The sequence below is a fragment of the Harpia harpyja genome, chromosome Z, assembly GCF_026419915.1.
Source record: "Harpia harpyja isolate bHarHar1 chromosome Z, bHarHar1 primary haplotype, whole genome shotgun sequence".
NCBI lineage: Eukaryota > Metazoa > Chordata > Aves > Accipitriformes > Accipitridae > Harpia > Harpia harpyja.
The window spans coordinates 115,251,264-115,276,630 of record NC_068969.1 but is presented as its reverse complement, the minus strand read 5'-3'; the positions used below and the strand labels follow the sequence as shown (position 1 = coordinate 115,276,630).

The following is a 25,367-nucleotide window of genomic DNA, read 5'->3' as shown; positions in this document are numbered from 1 at the left end:
TTGGATAGGAGCAGCCAATATAATAACCATTGTAGTCTGTAAGGATGTATTTTGGGATTAAGTGGCTTGCCTGTAGAATGGTCTTCATGATGAAAATTACTTTCTATGGAGTGCGGAGATGATGCTCTCTTTATTGCTAGTTTATAGATTATTCACTGTACATATATAGGAAGAACGGCTTCACGCTCCCTTTCTCATCAGCCATCCACCTTGCAATAACAGAGGTATGCTAAAATACAGGACATTCTGATGGTGGAGGAACTACCCTGTCAGATTGCTCTAGCAAAGCTCTAAAAGAGGGATATGTACTTTTAAAAGCAAAATTTAATCTGAGGCAGATGCAGTGAAGAGAAGGCTTATTGCTTAATAAGCCTAAGCCTCTCGCCATATTTTTAATTTCATTTTCATACAGATCATTACAGAATATCTATAGTCAGTATTCTAACTTTCATCATCTGGAATTCCAGAGTGTTCAGTTTAGGAATGAACAATTTTTAAACAAGCATGTGCTCTCTGGTTCTTAACATAGTCTCTTTTGTGAAGCTGTGTAGCCCAAATTGTACAATCTAAATATGGAGGATTTGAAGACTGAGATTTAATTCCCATTACTAAGCCCAAGAGGTTGCTTTTTCTCACAAAATTAGGAGTCTAAGTAAAGCCTAATGAAAAACGTCCTTGGATGGAGTCTGATATTGATGTTCATTGTGTAACTTTTGAGCTATGATCTCACAGTCAATTATAAAACTTCTGAGATGTGAAATACTACATAATAACTTATTTTTCTTCCTTTTGAATGAGTAGCAGTAAACTTTTAAAAAGCAAAAGCTTAACCATTTTTCTTTGTCAGAAACTAGATATGGCTATTAAATGTTTTGAAGTGCTTAGGACTGTTCTGCAAAATAGTGAACTTTTTTTTAATACACGTTCTTTGGGAAAATATGTACCATGGGATATTTATTTTCAGTGTCAATATAATGGTGTGTCTTTTCAGTCACACCCTTGTATCCTTGGGGGGAAAAAAGGGAATTATTTCAGTTGTTAAGAAAATAGCAGACAAAATGCAAAAGCAGAAAAGTCTGAAATTATGTGTTCAGGACTTGAAGGAAATGGGATTACAAACAAAAAGCTGTAAGGTGCTGTTCTGTTGGCACAGCACTTCAAACTGGCAGTCTGCTTTTGGATAGAGAGATTTAGAAAAGCTGGAATGGTGTGCAGGCGATGATCTATCTTTTTCTTTCCTCATCAGTCTTGGGGATTATGGGAGAATTCTATTCCCCCACCCCAAATATTTCTGGGGTTGATGCTATGGAGAGGGGTTCAGGCAGTAGTAACTCCAAGGGCCTAAGAGTTTGATGGGTGACAAGATATTATTGGTAAAGTTATATCTGATGCCTGGGAATCATCAGTTCACAAACCTGATAAAAACTAGCTTTGTCAAAAGACTTGCTAAAGTTGATATAGTTTTAGTTTCTTTCCAGAATAAATTGCTGCACTTAATTAAGGATTGTTTGATGTAAGAATTGCTTAGGAAATTTGTGACCAAAGTTATGCAGGAATTTGCTGTCCTTTAAGACTTGGAACTCTATAAACTGTTTGCTACAAACATATTTTTATGAAGCTTTGGAGATTTCATTTTGACATCTGATCGTGAAGCTGTCTCTTTTCAGAACGTAAGTCACTCGCACAATTAACATACATATTTTAACAAAAGAAAAGATGGACTTTCAAGCAGTTTGATTCTTCCCGAGCAGGTGAAAATGTGTGAAACCAGTTAATTGTTACATTTTTTTTTTCTTTGAAATGGATGACTGCAAAGGTTAGTTAAGTACAGCATTTAAGGGAAATCTTTACTCCAAAAAAGCCTCCTTCTTTTGCACATCAGTAGAAGAGGGTGAATCCAACCTTAATTTGTGTACTTTTTATGTATAATTTTTGTTAATTCACTTTTTTTTTCTTTTTTTAACAGGGAAAACCAGACTTAAATACAACTTTACCGATCAGACAAACTGCATCAATTTTCAAACAACCAGTCACCAAAGTTACCAATCATCCTAGTAACAAAGTACGATCTGATCCACAGCGAGTGACAGAGCAGCCACGACAGGTAAGAATTAATCTATTTCCATTGTTACTGCTCAGAAAGTTGAACAAGCTGAAAATGTGCTTGTTTTCAGCTGTGCTTCAATTTCAGATGAGAATTCCTGTCTTGAAGGTTACTTACAGAAATGTGTATAGTACATACAATTTTTTAAAAAATACAGAAATAACAGTCAGTTCGTATGGAAATTAATATTTCATAATCCAGAACTTCATTCATATTTGATTACCACATTCCTCTTGAAATTCAGATATATGCTATACTGTCACAATTGGACATCACATGTACAGCTTAATAGAAGTTCCTGTGAAATACATGGTTCTCATCAAGAAGTAATACCTCTCTTTTATGTAGAAGAACTTTGTGCAAAATCAATAAAAAATTGTATTTTAAATCCCTCTTTTTCACTCTACTACTGCTATAAATACAAACCACAGTAACATAAACTCATCTTACACAAGTTCTCCTCTAGCTGCTTTTCTTTATATCAATGACAGATCGCCTGTTTGCACAGTACTTTTTTGGTTTTTTTTAATGGGGAAGAGAGAGCTGAGAAGAAATGGGAATCTAGTTGATGAATGAATGAATGAATGATTGGCTAGATAACATAGTGTATATTGGATTGAGGTATTGTTTTTAAGTCTGAGTTGTATTATTTGAGTCGTAGCATTACTACAGTCAAATTGAAACAGCTTATTCTATCTCGGGAGTGCAGGGATGAGAAGAAAATGCAGAGGCAAGTTCAAATTTTTGTACACTCATATGTCACTAACTTTTAACAACATTTCCTTTGAAACTCAAGCTGTCTCTAATATTGCACTTTCAAACATCTTGAATGCTGTTCTTGTAAGAAATAACATAAGGAATTTAGACTCTGCATCCTCTAAATTCAGGTGAGAAAGAAAAAGAAGAAATATCGAGCCATATTGGATCATCTTGTTGAGATGTCTTTTAGCAAGATTTGAAGGCCTCAGCTAACCTCACTGTTGGTCCCATGAAGTTCAACAGGGGCCATGTAAGTGTATCACATTCAGATCTAAAAGATGCATAATTGCATGTGTCTATTGATTCTCTTCAGATTCTTTGGGTTTTTCTTTTGAACTACTACACTTTGTGTGTCAGGAATTTCCTTTTGGTCATGTTTGCTGAACCAGTTATTATCACCAAAGCATATGAAAGTTACGGCACCTTTGTGACAAGAGAAATGGATGTCTGGTGATTCGTATCTTGATGGATTCCAAATCCTTTCATGCTTGCCTATTTCCTCCCTGTTTTCTTTCTTCCAGAATCTTTTCTTCAAATACAGTGTGACTGAAATCTTTGGGAATGCATCCCTTGTCTTTTGAGAATGGCTATCCAGTAAAGATTTGCAGAATAGGCTATATTCAAACCCACCCAAGTTAAATCTTTGCCTCCTTAAGATAGGTTCTAATGGATTAAGCTATAGCAAGATCTTCATGAAATCATCATCTGCTGATCACTGTGTCAGCATTCTTTTTCAATCATATGCCTTTCTCCTTGCTTGCAACAGTGTATCTTTGGAAGAGGACACTTAAACACTATTCTTATTCTGTATTGCCATACTTCATTTGGAAGAAATGCTAGCTCTGTTTGCATTGAATGCAGAATAGTTAATCTTTAGCAAAGCCAGTCTTGATGTGTCTTACTCTTGCTTTTCTCCAAGCTAGAATGCTGCCTTGAGCTGTTTTCTGGTTTGTCATTGTTCTGAGTAGTGATGATTGACATAGGTGGGAGACTTGGGGAAAGGAGAGAATAGATTGTTTCAGTTGTTTTTACATAAAATTTGAGTTTTCAGTGAAATTTTCATTTAAAAATCTGGTACAAAGCAATTTAATGTAGGTAGTACATTACACTACATTGTCAGTTACTGAAGAATCTTAAGCTAATTGACAGCTTTCATAAACAATTTCCAGTGATCTGGTTTCTTTACACACAGATTTCCATCATACAATTATAAGTATTTCTTTGGTGTTAGTAACCAAAAGTATGGAGGAACTCCAGTCATTGGTCATGTGTACACCCTTCATGTATGCATACATAGATGCACAGACATGCACATCTTGTTTGAACATAGCATGCAGTTCATTCCGATGTTTTACTCACTAGCTGGAGCATAGCTATTAATAGATATGGTCTTTGCTTGGTTTTCAAAAAGCAATGATTCTTTTCTTGATGTGATCTGTTGAGATAAAGTAGAGAAGCCAGGGTGAGGACTGAAGTTGCTGGAAAACCTTTTTCTTAATAAAGCCTGCACCATGTGGAGCACCTGTCACTTGAGATACAATTGTTGGACAAATGCAGCCTTGCAAATGTATTTGAATTCTCTTCCCCTCCAGATAAAGCCTATATTTTCCTTACATAAATAATCCCCACATGTGTCACTGTCTTCTCCTTCTCTCCTACTCAGGTGTGCAAGCTTTCCTGTACATAGACTGTAAATGTATCAGTGTTGGATATTCAAGTGAATGCTGAAACACTAACTATATTGCCTATTTGTATATAAAGCTTACTCAGTTACCACTTCCAGTGTCGTTCCTCCCTGTTTCTTCAATCGTTGGCCCAAATCCCTTAAGGGATTCTTGCTTCTGTAGTTCTAGATAGCCATCTCTGAAAGCTTTATCCGCTTAGATCTATTGTATCTCCCTTTTCAAAAGACAGTCTAACCAGAATTCCCTGAAAATTCTCTTTGGCCTGCCTTCTTATGTAGAGGTAAAAATAAACGAGTACTGTAGTTCCTTTGGCAGTCGGTAGGTTTTTTCATGACCTGAGAGTGAGAAGACATGCTTATTGGTGTTGGCAGGGAGGATATTTGGCAGCAGCTCTTCTTTAAGCAGTAAACCCTGTGGTAGTTCTTGGGAAGATAAACTAATAACAGCTTGCCTACGATCTTTGTATAGGTAAAACTGTCAATTAGAGCAACTGCTGGTTCCACGTATTCAGCATGCTAGTTCATTGCACACAAGAAGTGTCACAAGGTTGTCAGCCTTTTTCAAGCAACAGCTCTGCAAGACAGCATCTTAAAGCTTTCAAAGCCATTCTTAAAGTTTTTATAGATTACTGAGTATCAGAGTGGAGAACTTTACCCAAGAAAAAATGGAAATGTTCTGGAGAATCCTGGAAGTAGTAGTGTCAGAACTTGAGCTGTGTGTGTATGCATGCATGCTCTCAAGGGTCTTCTGGTACTCACTAGACCTCTCCTCTTAACTATCAGTCTTCTTCCTCGATGTGGCTTTTGTTAAAATACCAGTACCAATCAATCCATGGAGATTTCTCGATTCTTCGTATCTGTTCAAATGACAGGTGTATCTGTAAGTTCCTAAATAGCAAATCTAATAGCCTCAATTGCAGTTTTCTTCAAAGTGCTTTAATGTCTCTTTTTGAAGTATCAACCTGCTCAAAATATTTTGACACTCCATAAGCTTACTTAAGATAGGTTTTCTTACTATTTCTGTGACTTCGGGTTTTTTTCCCCTCACAGAGTCCGCTGATAAACAAATGTAAGAAAAGGAATCCTGAAAGATTGCTAGTGGGCCCTGCAAGGAAAGAAAAAAAAAACCAACCAACAAACCCCCTTGTTTTAGCCTCCTCTCCACTGTTAGACTTAGTAAGTTTTGATAAGATATGATACTTTCTGGATGATTTTAAGGGTAATGGCTTGGATTTTAAAAAGTCAGGTTAGCATTGCTGAAATTGAAAATGGAATTAATGATGAATCAAAAAATCATGCAACTATATCTGTCATCTTCCTATTAGGTGATATTGAGTACTGTCTTAAAGTCACATAATTTTCTCCCTCCTTCCTATTTAGCAAAAAGGCCACTAGACGTAGCAGTACATCAGGGCACATTAATGCTCCACTTGTGCGTCTGGATTTGAGTATTCCTCAATGAGAAAACTGAATGTGAAGCAGAGGAAGTCCTGTAACTATCTTAAACTATTATAGGCAGTAGATCTTTCATGTAATCACTTAAACTTGAGTTACTTGCCTGTCAAGTGTTCTGTACCTAACGGGATCAAATGGAATGGTGCTGCAGATAAACTTCCTTCTTATGGATCACTGCCCTTTGTACCTACACTCACTTGGTGCCTCCAAAAGGTCCAGGCCTGTGTCCTGAGTAGAGCACTTATCCTATTCTTTTGTGTTAGAGCTCCTTGGTTCACACTGTTCTGCGCTTATTGACCTTTTTCAGGGTAAATACAAAACTCACTCATTTATCCCTGTCCCCCAAATGTATGGTGCCTGAGGCATTGCTTTGAGAGAGCTTTGACTCCTGAGGACCCACTGATCAGTAGTTAATTCTCTTGTATGCTGTTGATTGTGGTGGTAGGGATATTTGAAACCATACCCGTAAACTGATGTTTATTTAAGTGGTAATCATAACACCGAATTTGCAAAGCATTGACCTCAGTATCTTCCTGATATATTTGGCTAAAAACATTCCACGAACATACCTCAAATGTTTAAAAGAAGGCCATCCTTCTCTTCAGAGCTCATTTTGAGAAAATCAGGTAGTCAGTTAGTATTATGTGATCTGATTCCTCTAGTTCTGTGGCAGACAACCACCTTCAAAAACCACTTTAGGATAAATCTGAGGGTATTTTCTTTTTAAAAACACCCTAGGATAGACCTGATGTATTTACTTATCATCTATCTGTAGGCCAGAAGTACTCTTCAAAATTGATTTGAGACTCTCTTTTATACTTACTGTCATATATATTTGCAGTGGATTGTATTGTAATGGATTATTGAATAGGATTATATATGACAAATTAAACCTGACTGTAGTCATTTTTTGGCATAAGATATATATATATATGCAGTCTAAAAAGCCTAATTTACGAGAAAAATTGCAGGATGTCATTTTATGTATGTCTTCTTGTGAAGAGTTCTTAACAAGAAAGAGGTATTTAGCTCTTAGCACTTCGTATTTTGTCAAATAGATGTGATTTTATTTCCTGTGAATCAACTTAAGGGATTGGAATCTAAAATTAGATAGAGTTGAAAAACTTAAGCTGCTTGGTTAATATCTATTAGAATTATCAAAAAGAGGGATGGAAGGAACCCAGTGAGATTGTTAAGTTTCATCTCCCTCTCCCAGGCAACTAAAGGAACACTGAAATTTTGATTGGCAATTATGGATGCAGCAGAACTGAGCAACTCAGCAACTGGATATAAAAGAGGAAAGAAGTTTTCCAGTTTTCTGGAGAAATTCTCATTCCTTTTAAATTCTTCCATGGAGACTTTGAAAAGACCTCTCTTTAATCATATTTCCTCATTTAACTGCCTGCAATGTCAATCACTTGAGCAGTTTCCCAAATGATAACTGGCATTCTGGTCTGTCTTAGCCTTTAAAACACCTTTTAAAACATAACAAAATTGCAGGCTGTCTGTGTCTGCAGTACAGTATAGATATGTTGACTGTATTTTGTGTAGACATGACTAACTTTTAATCAGCTCGCATACCAGCTTATAATGCATCTGCAAGCAGCGTGGAAATAAATGTGGTTCCAGAGAGCTGGGAAGATGCCAAGGCAGCTACCTGGAGTTGTGGCTGTGCTGTAAAACTTGCTGTGTCCATCATACTTCTGAATTAGATGGTAGCTTTTTCTGACTACTGTTGCAAGTTAAGAGCAGATGCTGTAGCTGTCTAAATGGAAGAAACCACCTCAATAAACAAATCTCTGAACTCACCAACACCAGAATCGATGTCCTTTCTTCTGTGTTTCCAGTCAAGTACATCATTCTGTTGACATCTACAGTATTTTCAATACTCTGTAAATCGTAAATAGCAGATGAAATTTGAGGTTCTTGATTGATCGATACAGGTATATATCAGTCACCCTCCAAGAATGTTTGAATGTTAAGAACCTACGTGCTTTTCTTTTAAAAAGAATAGAATTGGAATGGATTTCTTTCCAGCAAAAATTTCCTGTAGGCTTCCATTGCTTGAGCAACTGTAAATAGACTTATTTATCTAAGGAAAAGGAGCAGCGCATAATATGTTTGTATTTGGTGGTTCTTGCAATAGGGAGGCTAATCTATCATTTCTTTGTTGTCTGAATGAGAAATAATAGTTGCTTAGGAGATTGTGTTTTTACAGAGATTACGGGTTAGATTATAGTTTACCATTAGTCACAAATAGCTTTTCTTGGACAAGAAACAATTATGGAGGAAGCAATATTTTATAATTCTCCAAACAGAATTTCAGAAGCACAGCTTAGTACAGCTCTGCCATTATGGAGTTTCAGAACAACAAGGAAGTGAAAATTCTGCTCCGCCCTGGGGACCTTGGCATTGCATTCCTATGTTGTCTCCTCTGTCACAGGAAGAAAATGGGGTTGCCCTTAGGGTAGTAAGTTTGAGTGATAAGGGATACATTTCTTGCTCGGCAGGAGATTATTGCATAAGAGGTCACTTTTGGCATAATGCATATTGATTAATTTCCTAGGAAATGGAGCACTTAGCTGCTGGGTCTTTCTGAATCTAGAACACTCAAACATCGGTAAATGAAGGACCTGGGTTTTAGGCTCTTTTCAGTGTGTGTTCCCTAACTGCTACTTCAGGCAAAACTGAAGTAGAGCCATTTTTTATCCTCCAACAGGATGAATACCCATAACTGACTATGAATCCTCAGAATGGTTATTCATTTTGCATTAGTAATGAAATATCACATCATAACAATGATCAATCTTGAAATCCGGTTCTTCTCTCATTCCTTCCTACCCTGGTCCCATCAGGATTCTCATTACTGAATAACAGGGTCTCGTGTTTGCTAATGCTTCTTTCCTGGAGGCAGGAATCTTGCTTTTCTGGCTGTACTGGTGAATTCTCAGCAGGAGGAAGGAAGATTGGACCACGTCAGCCTGCCCTTTGCTTCAGGGATTATGGTACTCTCCAGGGTACGCAAGCTGAGAAAAGCCCAGAGTCTGGATAGCTCACTCCATTTTACAAGAAAACCTTTAATTGTGAGAAGATGTAAGGTTATTATGCAGAAGGTGGCCTCTGTTGCTGGCAGTCATTTATTGAATTTGAGTGGCTGTATCTGCAGATGCTTGCACTGTGTGGGGGACTGTTGCTTGTTTTATGAAGTCCAGATGGCTTTGGGCAGGAGACAAATGCCAAGGGGGCAGTCTGCCTAGGCCACGCTCTATGGATGCTGATGCCTAACTGTTAAACTAGATGGGATTTTTATGAATTGCTCCTGATTTAGTTGCCTATTTCTCTGCTTAGCGGGGCACAAAGCCGGTGAACCTGAGCTTTATTTTCTCTTTTTCTATTCCCTATCTCACTAATGATGAGATAAATAATGTAAGCTATTTTTAGGGCTGTAACCTCGAAGGCAGATATTTTGCACATCGAGAGTTGCATGATCTTTTTCAGCTACTTGAATGCTTCCTTCCGTTGCTGTGGAATGGTTGCATCTTCATCATGTAAGTGAAGTAACAGAAAAGCTTTTTCTGAATTTGTATTAGCAGTTTCCTTCCCTCTCTCTCTGTCCCTTCATAGCTATTCCTGGTGCAGCTGTTAGGGACATACTTGTCCAGGTCTGGTCCAGCTCAGAATCTTCAGTAAGATCCAGGAAAGATGCAGAGGTTCAGAGGGGACTCGTAAGAACCCATAAAGGGTTGGGGAACAAAATTCATAATAAAAATCTAGGAATGTGATTAATTTCTGAGCAAAAAATTAGTAAGAGTGACTCGTGCAGTCTTAGTGGAGATCTGGGGAGCTGAAAATTTGGAGCACAATCGTTGTTTGCAAATAATTATATAGACTAGTGCTGGAAGCTTTGTGCTAGGAATATGCTTTGCTTCAGTCTTGTTTTAACAGGTGTGTCTAAGTGTCAAGTGCTTTTTTCTACTGATGTTGACCTTGAAGTCATCTGAGGTGTTGATAGTTGTATAGACTTTTCCCTGCATTCACAATCAGTGCTTAAAGAGCTGAGTGACTACTGGTGTTGGAAGCTCCACCCAATCGATACTGCACTACACTTTCCAAGTCTTCTAAGCTTTCATTCGTGTTAGTTGTCCTTCTTCAAGCAACTCTCTCTCCCACACAGGCATTTGCATTCCTATACGCCCTCCATTCTCGCAGTTCCTCGTTCCCTCTGTGATGTGTGCTGGGTTGATTTGAGTAGGGAACTGAGAATCAAAACCCAGTAATGTTTGATTGTATTTGGTGATATATTTGCTGCTGTAGACCAATTAATTTTAGCCTAAATAAAGAGATGCTGTTCTTATGTTTACGTGTAACATATAAAAACATAGCTTAGATTTGGAGCTGGTGGGCTTTTTGTTTAAAAGTTGATGAAATGGAGAGGGAAAGGGGAACAAAGGGTTAATTCCTTTAATGGTCGAAAACATGAATAAGCTTTGTAGAGACTTTTATCAAGATGGGAGGCTAACCCAGTGATGAAATACTGAATCGATAGATTTTTATTTTGACTTCATTTATCTGAATCCTAATATTCCTTTGAGTTTGGCTAGTGAGTTGCTGGTTTCACCTTTTTAACGAAGGATTTCTTCAGCGTTCTAGACAGCTTTAAGGCACTGCCACTTCATCCATGGAGCTGTAAGGACTGCTACAAGACATCTAGAGTGCTTTCTTTGGGTGGGGTCTTAGCAATAGTGGTAAACAGCAGGAGTGAATGACTGGAGGTACTAAATATTTAACATTTAACAAGATAAAAGAGGTGCCTTGATACTCAACTAGCAGTGTAGCTCAAACCTGGGTTGCAATGTTGAAAATTAATACTAATTACGAGCGAGAAGTCTATTTACAGGAAGCATTTGAAGTTTTAAGTGGCTGTAGTAAAATGAGACACAAGTGGCAACAGGTATTTTCAAAAACCTGTCAAATCATGGAGATGTCAAGAACGTGTGAAGTGTAGTCAGAGTTTGCAAAAAAGTTGAAGAGCTTACTTAGGTGATACTGTGTGAGTTTTCTAAGCCACTTAGATCTAAACGTGGTTACAAATGTGTCCTGTTGTCAAGAGAAGAGTGCTTAAATAAGTGGATCTCTGTAAAATGACATAGTAATCTCTCAGGCAACACAAGTATCATTCAACCTACGATTTATAAAACTGTACAGACATGTTGTGGAGAGTATTGCATTTTTCTTAGCATAACGGCATGTTTTATTTTCAGTCAGTAGTATACTCCTAATGCTAAGTTAGATGTTCTTTGTTGCTTTTTTCTTTGCCTTTACTACCGCTGTAACTCAGAAACTTTTTTTTTCTTAATAAGAATCACTGATGTACAGTGCTTCAGTTATGATGTCGTGTGACTAGCAATATAGGTTCCACAGAAAATAAAAGAGAATGCTCTAGTTGTTTCACTTCCAGTTTTAGAGCAGAATGTGACATTTGAAAACCCTATCTTAAACTGAGGCTTTTGCGTACCCAGCTGCAATGAAGAATTTCCTAGGAATGAGAGTAACTGCTTCTCTAGTTTTTTGTCTCAGATTTTTCAGGCATGAAAAGAAATAGATTCCCCCCCCCCCCCCCCCCCATATCCTGCAGAAAAATCAAACTATTTCGGAATGCCCTTTCCACAGGAAATTGCTACGTTCTTGCTTACCTCTTTATTAAGATTATTTGTTAAAAGTACCTTCCCATGGAATGGAAATCAACTTTTTAACTACCTTTCATCACTAACGTGCTAAATGGAAAAGGCCCATTTTAAAGAATAGGTGTGGCTAATCTCCAGCCCGGAACTTCCGGGTGAATATTCAGACCAGTAAGACAGGAATGAGTAGGGAAATCTGTATCATTAAACAAAAATCTCTCAGGTCAAAAAATTGGTTTCTGTGAGAAATGGAAACATGTTCCCAGCTAATAAACAAAGCAATAGAAAGTAAAATGAATGTGAATTTAGTCCATGTATCCTCCTAAAAGTGGAGAGATTTGATTCTATTTCCAGATAAGTCAAGAGATCTATACAGCATCGGAAAGGGCAGTGTCACCAAGCTAGCATAGGTCTGAAGTGGCATAGCTGCTGATTAGCATTAGTGTTGGTGCAGCTGTACTGCTCCAACGTGCAGAGCTGTCTCCAGTGTCTCAACACGCACTACATAATTCCACACAAATACGTTTCCGATGACTAAAACTCCATCAGCAGATAGGATATTATCTTTTTGGTAGCTTACGTGACTGTTAGGTTGGTTGTTTTGTAAGCTGCTAGGCACTGCCTGTCTTTTATTGTTCTGATGCTGTTTTGTTCATGAATGCTGTTTATTTCCATGAGCTGATTTAGTTTTGTTTATTATTTCTAATGAGCAATCTTGTTTTCTCTTTTTCAGCTTTTCTGGGAGAAGAGGCTACAAGGCCTCAGCGCATCGGATGTCAGTGAACAAATCATAAAATCCATGGAGCTACCTAAAGGTCTTCAAGGTATTGTGTTCACTTACTGCAGTTGCTTCAGATCCACAAAGTTGTTGTGCTTAAAAAGGACAGAGTTTTTGATGCTCTTAACAAGTTTTCAGTTTACAGTCAGATTAAGTAAACTTCAAATTGTAAATGTTCTTGCTTACAATACCTCAGTCTCCAAAACTATGTTTATTTTTAGTTCGTTTATGTAGTTAATAAAAACCCACACTTCAGAACTGCATTCTTATTGGTGAAAGTTGATCTAAAATATGTTCAAGTCATAGTTCAAAATTAATAATTTGTTCCACTGCTTGGGAGATTTTCTTGGGAATTTGAGTATTGTAAAAATCTCCAGTGTTTGTTTTCCAGAATTAATTTAATACTGTGTAGCGTTAAAGCAAAGACTGTGCTGGTGTGAATTAATACCATGAAGCTGCAAAAAACCTGTTTCAATATGTGACTGGTAAATTTATGGTATGATCATCTTGATTAAAAAATTGATGATACTGTAATTGTTAGTGTAAGGAAAAAACCTAGCCGATTTTAGAAATGAGATGCCTTTTGAAATGCTAACTTACACTTAAGTGAGAACTGTGCTATTACAAAGCCATTTTAAGAACTTGCATTTAACTGTTGAGCTTATACAATCATGTATCCTGTGGTAGTTATCTCATGAGTGTACATAGCCTTACAAACTGAGAAGAGCTCTGCCACTGGAATTTACATATGAAATGTGAATGGTAACTATTCAGTTGTCTTTGTTTTAGGAGTTGGCCCAGGTAACAATGACGATACCCTGTTGTCAGCTGTTGCTAGTGCTTTGCACACCAGTTCTGCACCTATCACGGGACAGCTCTCTGCAGCTGTTGAGAAGAACCCAGCCGTCTGGCTTAATACATCTCAACCCCTCTGCAAAGCTTTCATAGTCACAGATGATGACATTAGGTAAGTTTCGTAAAGTCTTCAGTAAAACGAAAAGCATGTTCAATTAAAGTAGATCTCTTCCTGGCTCAGTGCAGTCCTGGAGATAAAGGAAGAGAAGTGTGAACATTTTTCTTGTACCTGTTGATAAGTTCAGTAACTGGAAAAAATGAAAACCTGGTTTTTTTCTTTGTGGTCAAAATAGTAATATAAAAAATTCACTAAGGTATGAGTCATAATCCACATTTTCTTTCCCAAGAGAGTGCCCTAAACATTAAGCTATAGTCATGATCAATATTGGCTTTCTTCCTTCCCATTTCTGGTTTGGTCAAGTTAATTTGTTGATCTCAGTTAAAAAGTAAGTAATTTCAACAAAGGAGAATAAGAATATTCCCCTACAGCATATAGCTTTGCGGCTAATACACTCTCTTAAAGTGAGAGATTGCAATATGATATGAAGAGCACAGATAGATCTATTCACATATGGGCAAAGATTTTGTTTTTTAGTAGCAGCACTGTTAATTTTCTTTTCCAAGAAAGACTCATCCTTTTTTGGGTACTAAAAGCAGGGGCTTCAGCACTGAATTGCAAGGTTAGGACTGAGTGAAGAGAGAGATTTCTTGTTACATTGACTAATTGCCAGAGTGTGGCAAGACATGGGACACAATCCTGGCATCCATTTTTTTTCTTAGTATCGCTTAGCATGAATCAACTCATGGGATGAACACTGCCTTCCGTATCACATTTTTAGTTAAATTCCAGGTTGCATAGGGAATCTGAAGACCAAACTTGGATCTTGCTACTTAGTGGAATTCACTCGGCACCAAGGTCCAATACTGTCGCATTCTTTTCTAAGCCCTAGATGGCTAGCTGAAGCTTCTGCAGAGCTAATGTTAAGGTATAAAATTATCTGATTCCCAGTCCTTTGCTTAGGGATTTACTTCTCTTTATTTTCTTAAACATCAACTTGAGATGCTTTCAGAAGGTAAACTTTTCTTGCTTTGCTACAGAATGTTACAGGGCAGGATGAGAAACTTTCTTAGCTTGTTTGACAACGTTTATTATTCTTTGGAAACAAAATTCCTTTTTTGTCTTAGCAGTCATTCAGTTGTTTTTACAAAGCAGATTCTGAATTTGATGTCAGACAGTACTGGCAACTCAGGAAGGACACAGATTCTGAACTGGAGCAGCTCAACTTCTATGAATATGCTGCCAGTTTGGTGTCTCTTCTGGTTCATGACTTCATAGGTAGCTCACTACAAAAGGATTAAATATTCTTAGAAGTTACCTTTTCATGTTGTTTGTGAGAAGCTGGCTTTCATTTTAAGACCCTCCAGAAAACACATTGCGTGAAGAAGTAATATCAGAATATGGCATCTGTTATCACTAAGGAAAGCGGTACAATTGCTTTCTGAACTTATATAATGATAAGGAAAAGTTTGCAATTGGGGATGTCTGGTCAGTTGCCACCATATATTCTGTTTTACTATAGATTATTCAGGGAGATCATAGCAGTTGTTTACATTTAATAAAATAGCTGTCAGCTTGACTTATGTTTAACTTGAAGTAATACTGGTCATGCAATGATGGTAAATCTCTTGCATAATCAGAGCAAAATGCAAAATTTCCTCTTTTGGTTCAGCACATTCCCTGGGAAAATGTTAAATAACCTCCTATAAATGCTTGGTTAGGAAACAACTGTGCTTCCTTATCGCTAGGGACAAGCACCTATTTTTTTTTTTCAGTTGTGGGATATACCTTCTGAATAGTTCTGGGCTTCTTAGTGCTAGTCCTGTGAAAGGTAAGTATATAAAATGAGTATGATGTGGTTCCCAGTAGTCTTTACATCCAAATCTTAGCCTCCTGAGGCAGGCTTTTAGAATTCCCTGTTAACTGTCTTCTCCCGTACTGAGACTGTGAGATCATTTATCTTGAGACTCTGAGATCATTTATCTTGAGACTGCTACTTTGCACCTTCTTTTTGTAGCTTCTTTCCTGACCAGCATCTACTTACGTTCTTTGCAACGGCCCTGTTGAGTTGCCTCCGTTTCCATGAAATGCTAAGACTGACAACCTTTGTGTCGCTGCTAGATAAATGCTCTAACCAGTTTCTCTCTTTTGGGATGAACTGGGGAATGGTATCTTTTGAAAATAACAAATAGGTGGATTGTTTTTTCTAGTTATGCTTAGATGGATGAAGTTTTGCAATATATTAAACTCATTTTTGACTCACAGCAGTGTTCTGCTTCATAGTCTAGCCTGTCATTCTTTTCAAATGTCTCTCTCTTTAGTGGGATTTTCTAAAGCTTATAGTTTTCAGGGGATTTATTTTCCTAAAGCATGTAAGTTGTTTCTGAAAATCCCACCTCTCAGTTTTCAACAGCCCTTTCTCTTGCTCAGTCTAGGTTCTTTGCTGAGCGCTAACCATCACCCAGTAGGTTTTGTTCCTGAGCTTTCTCGGGTATTTTGACAATTGCTTTTTTTCAAATAGCGTGGTGGTAATGGGACTTCTGCTTTTTCTTATGGGTAGCCATAACCTGTTAAATTTACCAAAGCATAAAAATGAATGTAGTATGTCTCGCTATGTCATGCTCTGCACAGTCGTGGGTAAGAAAAAGTACCTGTTAATCTGTCCAAAACCTAAGCTGTATTTACCATGAGACAAGAATGGAGAGTAATTAAAGTTTAAGGCTCTCTAAGTTTATTTGGCATGGGTTTAAGAATGTTGGAATCTTAAGCTATATGAAACTTGATCCAAGCTAGTCAGCTGTAGCTTAGTCCCTCACAATATTCCTCAATACCCTGTACAAATCTTACTTTCAGTATGACAGACCAAAGCCACAAGAACTATAATGTGCCAAAGGAAGAAAATGAAAGATTGAGAATGTTTCCACAGTCTGAGCTCTCCTCAGGAATAAGAAAATTGTAAGGTAAAATGATGTGTGTTCCAGGGAGGCAAAACCCTAAATAATCATATCAATATTGGCTATGAGATAAACTTTCTGACCCCAGATGTAAAGACGAGTTTAATACAGAGTATGTCAGGAAAGCACGGTAACTAGGCATCTGAGAATTCCTGTAATTACCGTTTAGAGTATGCTGTCTCAACAGTGGTTAATTTCTGCTGAGAGGGGAGGAGAAGATGGGAAAGATCTCTTGGAAGTGATGTGTTGGAGAGGTGTATGTATGGGGGGGAATTGGCAGATGTCCCTAAACCTGAGTTTGATAGAATACAGCAAATACAGTCAACATACTAGTAATTAATTCTCCTTTCAGCAGTGCATCTCAGATCTGGTTAGTGGAAGACTTCTGGAATCCCTGCTGCTGAGAAGCTCTAGAGCATGTTTTTCATAAAACCAGAGTAAATGTTACTGTAAGCACTTACAGTGATGGCTCTCAATTAGAGTGTCTCAAAAAAATACTGTATTTGAATGTGCTGCAAGATCAGGGGAAAAGGGTTATTACCTCCCTCGTGATGAGTAGGAGGTCGAACTGGTGTTCAGACAAGGACAAGTTGGTTCTGTGGCTTTTTTCACATCTAACCTGACATCCATCCTAAATGTAAAGATACCTTTGTGTTTCTGCTGCAGCTAAATGCTATTACTAGAGCTATATGCAATTTTTTTATTTCAGTGACAGAGTAGACATTGCAGTGCCAGCACATAAGGAACTGAATCAAATGGAGCCTCAATAGATGTAGCAATATAGAAAAATAGAGGAAGAAATCAGAGGGGAGGTTGGCACAGTATCATAGTTTAGTTGCATAACAGTAGTGTGGAATCACACATGTCTTTAAAGCATGCGTGCTTCACTTAGTTGTGTGGGCTGAGAAGAGTGCAAGTAGTAAGGACAAATAAAATCGTGCTAAGCACTAAGGAAATCATCTGAATGCAGAGCTATACACAATCCTGTTGTATAAAGCAGTTCTCCACTGAACATAAGGTCAGAATTGGAATTAGGGGCTTGTGGATTTCTGTGTTAGGAGTAATGTGTCTTTAATTTTAGCTTGTTTTTGAAGGCAATAGTACTTAAACTAAAGGATGAGGACTGTGTCTTGCTGGGAGGAAGGCTGAAAAGAGCATGTGGCCAGGGAGCTGCTTCTCAGCGAGTGATGCAGCTGGGGAGGTGAGAAGGATCAGCGCAGGCTGCTGTTGTGTGGGATGGTGCCGGGGAGCTGTGGAGCTGAAGGGCTGAGGGCTGGTAGCGAAGAGTGGGCTCTTGTGAGCAGTGCTCTTGCCTTCCCTGGCAGCACTGCTAACCCTGTTGACGTAATAGACTAAAGTAGTTTTACTTAATACTGCTGTGATAAACTAGCATAAGAAGTAAAATGAATCAAATTGAATGGAGACACTCCAAGTCCTAGAGCTTTGCTTAGTGTGAAAGATGAACACTTCTTGTTAGTAGTGTTTTCTTGTTGTTTGTTCTTAAACATTCGCTCTTCGTAGTTCATTTGCTTTGAAAGTCATATTACTTGTATAAAAAAGAGCTATGTTTTTAATACTTAAAAACTCTGCTAGAACACCAAACTTTTCAGGACTGAGAGTGCTGTGAATGATTTTTTCGTTGTTGCTCCCTCAGAGGTCAGCTGGCTGGCTGAAAATTTGGAAATGAGATAACTGGGGAAGACTGTGTCTTCACATGAGTTTGAGAAGCAAGACCTGGGAGTAACCTCTGGAGAAGGCCACATACACTGTAAATAGGGAACCTGGGCCCTTAATAACAGAAGCTAGTCCGAGATACAGAAAACTGGCTGTCACTTCTGTGTATTGTGAGAGTTAAATACTACAGTTATATGTCTGAGATGATAGGAGGTGGCTTGTTACAAATCAGGATAACGATTCCAAAATCTAGGACAGGCTGAGCTTATGCTTCAGCATATATTTTTCAAAACTTCATCAACATAGTTAAGTACATTTAAAAGAAGACCTCAAATAAAGGAGCCTTAATGAGGTGGTAAAGCTTATGATTATTTTGTGCCCAACTCCTCAGAGTTGGTATATCAAGATACTTGCTGGCCTTTATGTTAGATTCCATCTCTGGACAGCAGACTCACTGAAGAGTAAAGCAGGGAAGGACCTTGTAGCACCAAGAAAGAAAGGATGTTCCAGATTTTTGTGTGCTTTCTGGCAAGTACATTCTCTGATACACATTGATGTTATAAAATATTCACAGCCTGGAACGGGCCTCCTTCTTCTCCCAGCTCAGCTGTTCATGGCTTAATTCAAGTTACGAAGTGGTCAAGGTTGTCTAAATGCCCTGAGACTTTTTTGACAAAGCGAGGATTGATATTTCCCATATCTTCACTGAATATGTGATACTTCAGGGCTTTTCCAGGACATACGCTTAAAATGCCCAGTGACTAGAACCATGATGAAGGAACATTTACATTTAATTCCTGAGCCATTCTTTATAAGAGTGGGGATGTGTCCTTACTGTGTTTTAGTTCATTGGAATTTTCTTTGCACTCTAAAAGGGAGCTTTATAAAGATATTTCAGCAGCTTGCTTCTCTCTGATTTGGTCATTCAGTCACTTTTTAAAACATGCTGTCAGTAAGTGTTCATATTTAACATCATAGCCTAAATTAGCCCTGAGTATGGGCTAATTCACTGGAAATCTAGTGAAGGGATCTGCTGGTGTGCCCTGGTTTCGGCTGGGATAGAGTTAATTGTCTTCCTAGTAGCTGGTACAGTGCTGTGTTTTGGGTTCAGTATGAGAAGAATGTTCATAACACACTGATGTTTTCAGTTGTTGTGAAACAGTGTTTATACCAAGTCAAGGATTTTTCAGCTTCTCATGCCCAGCCAGCAAGGAGGCTGGAGGGGCACAACAAGCTGGGAGGGGACACAGCCAGGGCAGTGACCCAAACTGGCCACAGGGGTATTCCATACCATATGGCACCATGCCCAGTATATGAACTGGGGGGAGTGGGGCTGGGGGGATCGCCGCTTGGGGACTAACTGGGCATCGGTTGGTGGGTGGTGAGCAATTGCATAGTGCAGCACTTGTATATTCCAATCCTTTTATTATTATTATTGTCATTTTCTTAGTGTTATCATTATTATTATTAGTTTCTTCTGTTCTATTGAACTGTTCTTATCTCAACCCACAAGTTTTTGTTGTTTTTTTTTTCTGATTCTCTCCCCCATCCCACTGGGTGGGGGGGCAGTGAGTGGGCAGCTGCATGGTGCTTAGTTGCTGGCTGGGGTTAAACCACGAGATGGTGTAAATGGCTATTGACTGTAATCTGAAGCCTGTTTCAGTGGAGTTTGTAGGCTGTGGATTGTGGAAAGATCCTAATGTCTTAAAGTCAAAATTCTAAAGCCAAAAAGGGGAAAAATGAAATATGCTTCAACTATTTATTTTCCATAATCTTTGGCCAGTTCACAGTGTATTCCAACAGTGAGATGGTGGCAACTTTTTATTACTGATTTTTTTAAAAATTGTATTTCAGCTTTTGTGTGCTCTTGGGATGATTGTCATTCGATTAACAAATACTGAATTTGCTACTCTAACTTTTATTTCTCCTTTGTCACAGGTTCTGCAAAAGATAAGGCATCTTTGGTTTTGTTCGGTTCTCTGCCCCAGGGTTTGAAAGATCACTCTCTAGGCATTGAAAGTTAACACCTCTGGGACAGTAAGCTGTGTATTGGAAGATAGAAAACAAGGGTAGAAAACAGCTGGAAGATAGAAAACAAGTTCTGTACAGAACTGCTAGCTTGTTCTTTTTTTTTTTTTCGTCCTTTTGCTATCTCTGTAAGCAGACAGCCCCCTCTGAAGTACTTAGGGAGTGCTGGTAGTGGTTGCAGCCGTAGAACGGAGTAGCCTTAGAGGCTGGTGCTCTTCAGAGGCTTCTGGCTTCTGTGGAGCATGTTGGATATCACTCCTGCTCTTTTAAGATTTGATGTTCTTTATATCTGTCCTGCCATCCTAAATAGCCACAGGGAGTTTGTGGCACTAACGAATGTTTTCCTGTGTCTGCTTCTGATGAGTTCTGGCCATTTTTAAAGTGTATATTTTGTTTAAAGATTTTCTTTTTTGGAAAAAATAGCTTGATAGAACAAGTGGATTTTCATGTAAAAAACCCCTGGGTCTGATGCAAAATTTGTGTTCTCTTGGGAAAACTTCAAAAGAGGACTTCTTGTTTTCTGTTAACATTTGAAAGCTAAGTATTACCTTCCAAACTAAACATTGAATCAAAATATCTTAAATTTATATTGATATCAAGGCAGTATTTTTGAATTAACTTTCCCCAGGGAAACAAGCCTTTGTTTCAGCAGAAGTTGCTGCCATTTTAAATGCATCGTTGCTTAGTAGATAAGACTGAATAGATAGGTAGGAGTAATTAAATAAATAAATGGAAACGGTGAAGCTCCTTGAGGTTCTTCCCCTGCACACGCATTGTGTGGGACTTGGGAGTGGTTCTCTGAGCACCTAGGAACCTACTCAGTGCCCCACCATCCTGTAAAGGTGCTCCTGGTGTACACACCCTTACGCTGGGAAAGAGGGAGATTGCCTCAGATCTCCTTTATAATGCTCATGATGGGAATCTCCTGCTACAATTTTCAGTGATCTACTCTAATATGTCTCTGCCAAAAAATAAAAAAAAAAAACAGTCTGACAAAGATAGTCCAGTGGGATACTGCTCCATTAACTTTCTGTTTGGCCTTTTCAAGTATCTAATCTGAGAGTGGAAGATCATATGTCACATTCAATCCTTCTGTCTCTGTATGAGGGAAAGTAAACCATGCATGCTAAAACAGAGAGGTTTCTGGCTCAGAGTGCTCTCGGTTTTAGAGCCAAGCACTACCTGCATGCCTGTGTATGTGTGAAGGTAATAGAACTAGTCTAGTAAGGGTTTAGAGAGGTGGTCGATGCCCCAAGCCTGTCAGTGTTTAAGAGGCATTTGGACAATGCCCTTAATAATATGCTTTAACTTCTGGTAAGCCCTGGAGGGGTCAGGCAGTTGGACTAGATAATCATTGCGGGTCCCTTCCAACTGGAACTATTCTATCGTATTCTGTTCTAAGTTAAAATGAGAGTTGAGAAACCAGTCCTGAGTCATTGTTTATGCAAGTGTTATGCTCCCAGCCTACTAGTATACTTGAAGGATTGACATTTCTGCCCCTTCTTCCCTTCTCTCCCTTCAGAAAACAAGAAGAGCGTGTGCAACAAGTGCGCAAAAAACTAGAGGAAGCACTAATGGCAGACATTTTATCTCGAGCGGCTGATACAACAAAAGATATAGATGTAGAAATGGATAATGGAGATGAAGCATAAAAACAAATCAGGTGAGTCAGATCTCCTGGAGGCACGCTCTGAGATTTATCTCTTGGCTGCTGGCAATCACTCAGCAGTCATTCGGTGGACAGTAGTGTATCACACACAAGCAGTCCTGCTTTCATGCTGCACATATGTTAGCTGACATGCCCTGTATCAGCAGAACACTAGGGTGATTTTGCATATATAGATATGAACACCCTCACATTAAATGCTACACAGATCACCAGGGAGGAAAAAACAGTGTTTTTCAGCTTTTACAGCAAAGACGCAGTCTCTAGAAACCATTGCAGGTATATTTTCTGGCACTTAATAAATACTTGATGTCAGACTGGGATAAAGCAAGCAAAGTAACTGGCCTTTTTCTGTTCTTCAAAATTTAATTTAGTAGAATTACATAAGAAGCTCCTGAAACTTTTCTATTTATTTTTAAATGGATAATACCTCTACAAATTAATTTTCCAAGGCATCTTCTTGTATCTTACACCTGTTTACAGTACTGATCTGTGGATTTGCCAAACACTTACTTAAAAAAAATTTTTTTTTTAATCACCTGCAGAAGAATGGTAATTCATTCTCTTGTTTCCATTGAGCTGGCAGTGCTCATTTATGAAAGTGCGCAGCTTTGAGATCTGAGCTTTTCATAAGGAGTTAGCTGAAGTTTTAACAACTAAGAATTCTGTCTGAAGATGGTTGTGTAATTTTAAAGGAATTCATTTCAGGTTTTTTGTTCTGGAGTTACTACACACAAGGGGCAAGAATGTATGGATTTCCTATTTGACAGTTACAAAGGAATTAACTTTTATACAACTATAAATACTATGTTCAGGTAACTTGTAGACATAGGATGGGAGTTTCCAGGCTGTGACCTGCTTTAGCAAGGCTGCTAAACATTCAAACTGGTATTCAACCCATGGCATAGAGTGGTAATTCCATGGTGCTCTGGCTCCCCCCGTATGAAGAATATAAGCCTGGTGCAGCCAACAGCCAGATGTTATTTTTGCACTCATATCTGGACTGCGCACTAGGTCACCACTTCAGATAGAAGGGTGTGTTGCTTGAGTAAATTCTTACAATTAGAAACAAAATGTATTCATAATGTACCCACCAGCCCCTGAATACTCATGTTTCTAATGCATAGTCATTTTTATTACTTACAGTGTCAGTGCAACATAAAGGGAAATTTGATCTTTAAGTTGTGGACAAGAGCTATTTGCCAGTGTTGTTTACTGGCCACTTAACAGGCCAATAATCTTGGATGTTTTCCAGGCTACTGGAATCTTTTAATGACTTCAAGTTACAGCTATTTACTATTAAACTCTTAATCCCTGAGTATTTCTGCTATAAAAGTCTAATTATGGATAACTTTAAAGGAAGTCAAGAAAGAACATTGTTTTAAGATGTGAAACTTCAAACCTTTGCCATTTTAGAATCAAATTGTCATTTTGAATTTTTTAATTTAGCATAAAATAATTATTTTGTAATGGATTCATAAATCTATTTGTAGAAGTGGTTATTTTTGCACTGGTACTGTGGTTCTCTGCAGAAATCAGTTGGATCAGTAGACCGTGAGTTTCATCAACTTGTGAACTGATTACCTATTTACATGTACATAACCAATGTACATGTAAATGTAGATGTGTTGGCTATGTTCTGTAAAACTGCTTTTTTTGCCCTAGTGGCTTTAATTATAGACTTGAAAAAGATTTTTGAGTAAGTGGATTAGGTAACGTGAAGTAGCTTGCAAGAGGCAACGTTTTTTTCCTTTATACAGACTAATGTTCCAGTATGATGTTTTTATATTAAGAAACTTTTCATGTACACATTACGCTGTATTTAAAAAACAAGAATTCAGAAAGTGATTTAAGGCCGTAATGAAGAACTACAGAAGCCTGGGTAATGTGCCAGGAGGGTGTGTGGTGAAAGAGGCTGGATGTTAAAAGCATGTTATGTATGCGGGTTGTGCTTAATGAAGAAGTAAATAGGCATCTGTGGGACTCTTAACAACTGAGTAGCTACTTACATTGTATTAATTTTTTGTTACCCACTTATGAACTATTTATGGTGTGCTCTTAATATTGAACTGAAACACAGCTGTAACTGCTCCAACAAAGTCATTCTAACTGATGCAACCATCAGCCTTTACTTTTCCAAAAGGGGTTACTTCTTTCTCTTTTACAGGTACTTTTAACTGACTTATCCCAGGAGGAACTTCCTATAAGACAGAGGCACTTTCTCCTTCGGTCTTTCGTTACAAGAAGAAATGGACCCATGCACATTTATATAGCTTTCTAATAGCATTAAAACCAATGCCTTTTCTAGACTCCTATTTTTGATGTATATATCTTATTTGAAAAGCAACTTTATTTTGTGTCCTATGACTTAAAGTCCTTTTTTAAGTATCAAACGTTACCCTTAATCTAAAGCTGAGCTTTTGATGCCAGGTTGCAAACCTACTGGAATTATATTGCCTGTACTAAATATTTGTTTTTCCTGTGGTTTTTAGTAAGAATGGATCAGGAGAACAGAATGATTTCCCAATTAAAGATTATTGTGACTCTGTATATAAACAGATTTTTATACCTATGGGTGAAAAAACCTGTACATTCTTCCGTCATCACTGTAAAGATAAATAAATGATTATATTCCAAGCAATTGAAAACTTGTTGTGTTGTGGATAGAGTAAGCAAAGAACGTCCCTGCTCATATTTCAGTGTTCCCTTGGCCAGGTACTGGAGAGGCTGGGAAGGGCGTGTATCAACAAGTACTGTCTTTGCCCAGAGCACTGCCTCAGGAAATCTGTCTGAACTCGGGAGCAGTTGTGGATTTTTCAGCCGAGGTGAAGTACGATTGCATATTTCCTCTGAGAAAGACGACTGCTAAAAATAAGTAGCCAGCATGACTTTACAGAGTTCTGCTTTGAGGTCAAAGTGAGACCGTAAAGAAAGTGTCTGCGGTGCAGAATGCAGCAGGCGCCAAAACTTGGGCTTGTTTCTGTCCACCTAGACAAAGCAGTTAGGACATCAGGATGGCCTATGGCACCGCACCGCTAAGATTTTTGTCAACTGAGTTGGGTCTTGCACAGTTAATCAGAAAACTCAGAAATAATCAAAAAACTGAGCAGGTTTGCTTAACTTCCCTGGAGATTTAAAGACTAAATTGCCTGGCAGGTCAGAATAGTTCCAAGGTTAGCATAACATCTGTTTCTCCATGACTAGTAACATATCGTACTGCTCTGCAGCCCACGGTGGGGGAGCTTTTCCATCGCCTCTGGAGTCTTTCTTCTGTCTGCACAATACTGGTCACAAGAGGGAAAGCAGAGAGACAGGTGATCTTACTGCAGATTTCCTGGGATGGCTGCGGGCTGGGAATCAAGACAATTTGTCATTTTTCTGAAGGAGCTTCCTTTAGTTTATAATTGGGCAGAATAAAAGAGAATAACGGATCTGGTCTTTTCCAGCCTGGTCACAGAGTGGGGGGCAATCAAACTCTCTCCTCATGAAAAGAAGGGAGCCTGTTACTAACAGGCTTCTGTAAAATTGGAAAGAAGCTATGTTCCCAACAAATTATCATTATTTGGTGAATTTCATGAAGATTGCTTTTTGGGACTGTATGTACACTGCACTACCTAGTAACTTTTCAGAATGCAAGTTAAGGGTTTGACAGATAAAACTCAGAAAGTAGA

The 25,367-nt window shown here is 38.3% G+C and overlaps 1 protein-coding gene across 3 annotated transcripts in view; it reads left to right on the top strand.

Moving 5' to 3' along the window:
* MBD2 (methyl-CpG binding domain protein 2) overlaps positions 1-24,333 on the top strand; it is a 42,956-nt gene extending 18,623 nt beyond the window's left edge. Inside the window, exons 3-8 of one of the 3 annotated variants that reach the window (XR_008233505.1) lie at positions 1,967-2,104; positions 12,417-12,507; positions 13,251-13,428; positions 15,150-15,205; positions 21,553-21,693; positions 23,864-24,333. Coding sequence is in view for 2 of the 3 variants with exons in the window: in XM_052777114.1 (XP_052633074.1) it covers positions 1,967-2,104; positions 12,417-12,507; positions 13,251-13,428; positions 21,553-21,682 (537 nt within the window). In the remaining variant the exon portion in view is untranslated. Of the gene's footprint in view, positions 1-1,966; positions 2,105-12,416; positions 12,508-13,250; positions 13,429-15,149; positions 15,206-16,227; positions 16,330-21,552; positions 21,694-23,863 lie in introns of those variants that run through there. The other 2 variants (XM_052777114.1, XM_052777115.1) reach the window with 2 other exon arrangements.
* The last annotated feature ends 1,034 nt before the right edge of the window (positions 24,334-25,367 follow it).